Genomic DNA, 6,406 nt, shown 5'->3' on the forward strand with positions numbered 1-6,406 from the left:
GATAGATAGATAGATAGATTAAGTAGAGGTATGCACTGCGACCAAATGATCTATTGTGCCCTCGACTGTTTAGAGTACCTCATCTAATCCCAGAGAACCCAAAAATTTAAGGAGATCTCCGGGGGCTAGCGATTGTAAGACTTCCTCACTTGGCCAGAGTTGGCCTAGGTGTCTCTCCCGTCTTCTCGCAACTGCCTCGCATTCGCGAAGCAGATGCAGAGGGGTCTCCTCAGTCACATCGCAGAACCGACATAGGTCGTTAGACCAGATCCCCAACCTGTGCAGGTGACCTCTCAGTCTGCAGTGACCCGTCAGAAAGCCTGTCAATATCCTTACCCTTTCTTTGGGAAGGTTTATTATTGCTCTATACCTGGTATGGTTGTAACCTCCCAGTAGGCTTTTAGCCTGGCGTTGGCCTGCCGTGTTACGCCAGTGCTGATTCCTTACTGTGTTCCTCTCCTTTCTGAGCTCTTCCTTGATTGTACTAGGTCCAATCGCTATGAAGGGCTGCCCTATAGGCAACGAGGCGGCTGCCTTCCTAGCTAGTCGGTCCGCTTCCTCATTGCCGACAACTCCTACGTGACCTGGCACCCAAGTTAATTGGATGTCGTTGTACTCCGCCAGGGCGTTGAGCTTATCAATACACTCCAGAACCAGAGAGGATTTGACCTCAAATGATAATAGGGCCTTGAGTGCTGCCTGACTGTCGCTCATGATCAAAATACTTTCATTACGATAGTTCCAACGCAGGTTAATCTCTGCACACAGACTTATGGCATAGACTTCCGCTTGAAAGATGCTTGGGTATATGCCCATGGGTACCGAAAGCTTTAGCCTTGGCCCGTGAACGTCTGCCCCAATACCTTCGGGAGTTTTAGAGCCGTCTGTGTACCATTGAATTGAGCTCACTTGTATCTGCCTCTCCATAAAAGAGGTGCTCCAAGTCGACTTGGTGCAAAGTACTATTTTGAATTTCCTGTCAAAAACGCACTGGATAGTCAACTCGCTCAATAAAACCACCGATTTTGCTCCCACGAACCACTGTATCTATATCAAAATCAATAAAACTATCTGGGATGGCTTCGCGGAAGTTTCCAGGAGCACCATCACCGAAACTTTCTCATGCACTGGAAGGATTTTCCTATATCGCTATATTTGCGTCGGAAAATAGAATTGTTCGAAAGGAAACAGATACCTCTCCAAACATTCACTCTTTTCACTCCATGGAGCCCTCAACGGCGACCCTCTGCACCAAGTGGACGAAGGAGGTCTAGCTGCAATTAATGATCCATGTCGATAGCACATCAATCCCGACAGTAAATAACCTGAAAATTCTAGGGGTTACCTTTTATAGCATACTCAATTAGGGAGCTCAACCTAATACTTAGGGTGGCATAGAGGTAGGGGTCGGGGCCCACCTTAAACGAAAGAGGATGGACGACGCTTTATGAAAAGTCACCCCTTCCCCCTCACCACCCCTACAGACCCCTTTGGAGCTGCTCTCCTTCTCTACGCACGCAACCGCTATTGTCAATAAAGTACAGAGCCGCAACAAGGTCCTCAAGTCGCTAGCCGGCAGTACTTGGTGCAAAAACAAAAAAAACGTTGCTGGCAACATACAAAGCAATAGGCCGGCCGGTTTTAAACTACGCAGCACCAGTGTGGTCGCCGGGGACTAGTAGGACGCAGTGGACGAAGCTACAGATGGTACAAAATACAGTACTTAGGACAGCGACCGGATGCCTCCTGATGTCACCAGAACACCACCTCCACGATGAGGCGAAAATGCTCCCGATTTGGGAGCACAACACGATGCTCTGCAAGCAGTTTCTTGCTGGGAGCAACAGATGTGGCCACCTAAATAGACAGCTGCATGCAGAGGAGCCTTCGCCGAGGCACGTCAGGAGGCATCTATATGAACTGTTGGACGAAGTCCAGAGGGTCATTAAGCAACCTCTGGACCCGTCAGCTCACAGACAGGCCCTGAACGGCATTCACAGGGACGCAGTCTCGAGTTATGTAGACTCAAGACCTGTGAATGCCGTTCTAGGCACACAAACACCGGACATTGACGCGACGGAGCTCCATCTGCCTCGAGAGACCAGGACAAGAATAGCCCAACTTCGCTCTGGCTACTGCAGCAGGCTAAATTCCTACCTGAGTAGTTTAAATGCGGATGTGCCGAACGAATGTCCGGCATGCGGAGAGACCCCTCACGTTCGAAACATCTCTTCGCATGCCCGGAAAACCCCACAACCCTAACGGCGTCGGTCCTATGGACCGACCCCATAGAGGCTGCACGCTTCTTGGGGCCGCCGTTGGTGGAACTCGACGGCAACGACTGAGATATCAGCCGATCTGGGCGGAGTTGTTGTAGCCGCTACAACAACAACAACCCCTTAGGAGCTGTATGAAAATAGGGGAAATTCGATTTTTTCCAAAAGGATTATAACCCTCACTAAACAGAGTTCTCCTTTCTCTGTTGCCGAAGAGGAGAGGCTGAACACCTTTTGCGGAGAACACCTTTTGCGGAGAACACCTTTCTGCGTAGGCGGCCTTCGGCCGTGCTTAGGGATTATTATAGCATTGGCAGCTCAGCTCGAAAATTTGCAAAAAAAAAATACCATATTTTCAACCGACATGATTAATAACACACACGATATAGTAAATAAACTGTGTGTACTGTTGTCTACAAGTGTGTGTAAAAGTTTTTTGATGCGAATTTCGCATTTGGACACAGCACCCCAAAATCGTTGTACAAATATGCAAACAGTACCCTAACCTTTTCTTAAGCCTACCAATTAAAATATCTAAAAATTAAAAAACTATAATCGTCATTACCTTTCTCATTTTTGACTATTTTTTTTATTTAAGGGTACAGTATTGTAAACCTTCTTTAACTATTCTAAAAAGTATTATGCCACTTATTTAATTTATCTATAAATCGAAAATAAAATTATTTAAATCAAATTCAATACTTGACTTTTGGACGGAAACACGGTTGCACCTATAAGAAAGACTTCCTTTTAAGGATGACATTCAATTATTCGAGGCAACAACCATTAACCGCTAACAGTTTTACCGATTGGAACTGTCAAATTCTAACCTCAATGTCGAAAATAAATGTCACTGTTGGATATTTGGGTATCACCGCTATGAAGTAAAGGTCGGTCTGGTTCGCAAAAAAAAATATATACTACTATTTTTAGCCACTTTAGAAAACCAATTTTTTTATTGTCTGCTGAGCATAGCGCAGTAAAATGTCTCACAAATGTGAAACACCGGGTTGCGGCAAGGAAGCCACCCTACAGTGTCCAACATGCCTGAAGTTGCGTATACCCGGTTCATATTTTTGTTCACAACCGTGCTTTAAAGGCTTTTGGAAGGAGCATAAAGTGATTCATGCACTAGCTGGTGGGTTTGGCAGCAATAACTAAGGTTATACAATATGAACGCAATGATTGAATGCTTTATTTCTAATTTACAGAAGGCATAACAAAACCGGAGGTAGACAACTCCGAAGCCGGATACAATCCGTGGCCACATTATCGTTACACCGGCAAATTGCGTCCATATCCACATACCCCTAAGCGCAGTGTCCCTGAGAACATCGAGCGTCCTGATTATGCAGACCATCCATCAGGGCGCGCCGCATCCGAGGAGGCCATGCGGGGCAACACCTCTATCAAAGTTCTGGACGATGATGAAATCGAGGCTATGCACGTAGCTGGTCGACTTGGACGTGAGTGTTTGGATGAAGCCGCCAAAGCTGTGGAAGTTGGCGTTACCACAGATGAGCTGGATCGACTTGTACATGAAGCTGCCATTGAGCGAGATTGCTATCCATCACCGCTGAACTACTACAATTTTCCCAAGTCATGCTGCACTTCCGTTAATGAGGTGATATGTCACGGCATTCCAGATTTGCGGCCATTGCAAGATGGTGATATCTGTAATGTTGACGTCACTGTCTATCATCATGGTTTTCATGGGGACCTCAACGAAACCTTCTTCGTTGGTAATGTGGCAGAGAAACACAAAAAATTGGTTCGTGTTACATATGAATCGCTATGCAAAGCTATAGAGTTGGTGAGGTATGTAATGAAACTACTCTAAATTACTTAGTGAATAAATTTAAGAAAGTAATTTTGCAGACCTGGCGTGAAGTATCGTGAAATAGGTAACGTCATACAAAAGCATGTGGCGCCGCATGGTTTCAGCGTTGTAAAAAGCTATTGTGGGCATGGTATACATAGACTTTTCCACACCGCACCGAATGTGCCTCACTATGCCAGTAAATAAACATCTGTATCTGATTGAATATTTCATTAACATTTATCACATTTTAGAAAACTCAGCTGTTGGAGTAATGAAAGCTGGCCATTGCTTTACCATTGAGCCCATGATATCCGAAGGAGTATCCAAAAATGCACAATGGCCTGATGATTGGACTGCGGTGACCGGGGACGGCCTCTACTCAGCGCAATTTGAGCAGACGCTGTTAGTGACTGATAATGGCTGTGAAATTCTGACGCGCCGTCGTGAAAATAATGGTCAACCTTGGTTTATGGATAAAATGTAGGACATAATCAAAATACTATACATATGGTCGATGTCTGGCGCGTGAGTTGACACAATTTACTAAAAGACTGTCACAATTAAGAAAACGCTATTGATCATGAGACCCGTTTACTGAAGGTGTATTTTATGTTCTCACGCGGAAAATACACAAGATTTTACCACGATTTTTTTTACACAATATGAAGTTTGATGTAACAAGTAAATATTGGCAATAAGCCGAAAAATTTCAGTTCTTTGAGTTGTGGCAGTACCTTAGTAAATGAGCTACATTTACTACCGCCTACATATATCGCACGTTTAATAATATACAGAATTATGTCAAAATTTCAATTTTGTGGGAAAAAGCAATCAAAGTTTGAATAATTCATAATTATTATACCAAAAGACAGATGGGAAGACACATATCTTCGGCATTTTTGGCAAGTTTTATCATCTGCTAAGCTGAACATATTTTCCTTATCAAGCTTATTAATTGTATGATGAAAGCTCCCAAAATGTAAATTTTGAATTACACCTCCATATTATTATACTTGCGATATTTTGCTACCGAGTGGCAAAGACACTTACGCCTTTCTTGGACCGTTAAATTTTTAACTTAATATGCTTGAGTATATTATTTTGCCTGTGTGCAGTTTCCTTACAAAACCCAATATTTTAACATTAATAAACCGTTGCTATTTGCTACAAAAACTTTATATTTATTTACACTAAACTTAAACCGCACAAGGAAAAGCCACACATTTTTTTTTGTGGGATTTAAGTTACTCCCGTTCCCTTCTTAGCGCATCTATTTCTCCAAAGGCGCATAATTGAGCAATTTTTCAATCAGATCCACATGTCCCAACAACATGCGTCGGCAACAATAACGCTTCAGCCCAAGAGCGTCCAGAGCATCACTACAAATAATAAATTTCTAGATTTCAACAATTTTCTATCGAAGTTTTAATGCGTACACCTTACCCTTCAGTGTATTCAGCTTGCAAAAGCCCTAAGTAGGACTCCCATTTGTTGCCAATGACTTTACCGCACGTGAAACAACGAATCGGAATAATCATTTTGGTTGTTTTAACGCGAAAATTTATTTCAAAATAAAACACGCACCGACACAAACGAATTATCCAAAAATGTGAAATCTCCAACAGCTGTTTGTGCTTCCTCTTTAAATACGCATGTTCACCGTGGTAGTGGAAAACTATCGATGGTACTTCGATTAGGAATGCAAAAAAACATCGATGCATCGGAAACATCGATGTTTGCTATTCGATGTATCGAATAAAACCGATGTTTTGGACCTTCCGATATGCATCGATATATCGATGTATATTTTTCGATGCATCGACTTTTGTGTGCAATGTACACTGTACCAAGACGAATTTATACAACGTGGTGTTCACAGAACAAAAACAAAATTACAACAACAAATTATACGCACATTGACAATCAGTACAAAGTCGTCATGAAATCATCGGATCCGATAAAGCGCCTTCTATAGATTCGCCTTGCAATGTACATACTGTGGCGAATACTGCGGCAACACAAAGCGAACAACGAGAAATAGGCAGAATGTTCGAGGAATGACGTAGAATGTTCCACAAAGAGAAACGTCAAGTTGGATGAACACTGCGAACAGCGAGAGAAAGAGAATGAGCGATAAACTTCAGAATGTTCTAGAGTTGCCATAAGTGCCAGCGCAGGTATATAAGGGCGCCGCCACAGCGAGTTGGGTTAGTTACGAGTTACAAGTCAGCAAGCTACAAGTAAAGTGAGCAGAGAAGTGAGTTGCGAATAAGCAAGCTATAAGTTTAATTGCGTTAACAAGTTTAGT

General features: G+C 43.1%; 2 protein-coding genes across 2 annotated transcripts; one reads left to right on the forward strand and one right to left on the reverse strand.

Annotated features, from left to right (window-relative positions):
• Positions 1-3,122: 3,122 nt before the first annotated feature.
• On the forward strand, positions 3,123-5,258 carry LOC118737964 (methionine aminopeptidase 1). Its single transcript, XM_036468806.1, has 4 exons — positions 3,123-3,414; positions 3,488-4,094; positions 4,155-4,294; positions 4,350-5,258. Exons 1-4 carry the CDS (start codon positions 3,261-3,263, stop codon positions 4,580-4,582), a joined length of 1,134 nt encoding a protein of 377 aa, XP_036324699.1. The 5' UTR covers positions 3,123-3,260; the 3' UTR covers positions 4,583-5,258.
• On the reverse strand, positions 5,164-5,801 carry LOC118737965 (DNA-directed RNA polymerases I, II, and III subunit RPABC5). Its single transcript, XM_036468807.1, has 2 exons — positions 5,542-5,801; positions 5,164-5,477 (listed from the first exon to the last, which is right to left on the reverse strand). Exons 1-2 carry the CDS (start codon positions 5,634-5,636, stop codon positions 5,369-5,371), a joined length of 204 nt encoding a protein of 67 aa, XP_036324700.1. The 5' UTR covers positions 5,637-5,801; the 3' UTR covers positions 5,164-5,368.
• Between the last annotated feature and the right edge of the window lie 605 nt (positions 5,802-6,406).

This window comes from Rhagoletis pomonella, unplaced genomic scaffold (assembly GCF_013731165.1).
Source record: "Rhagoletis pomonella isolate Grant_MI unplaced genomic scaffold, Rhpom_1.0 Rhpom_scaffold_00004, whole genome shotgun sequence".
NCBI lineage: Eukaryota > Metazoa > Arthropoda > Insecta > Diptera > Tephritidae > Rhagoletis > Rhagoletis pomonella.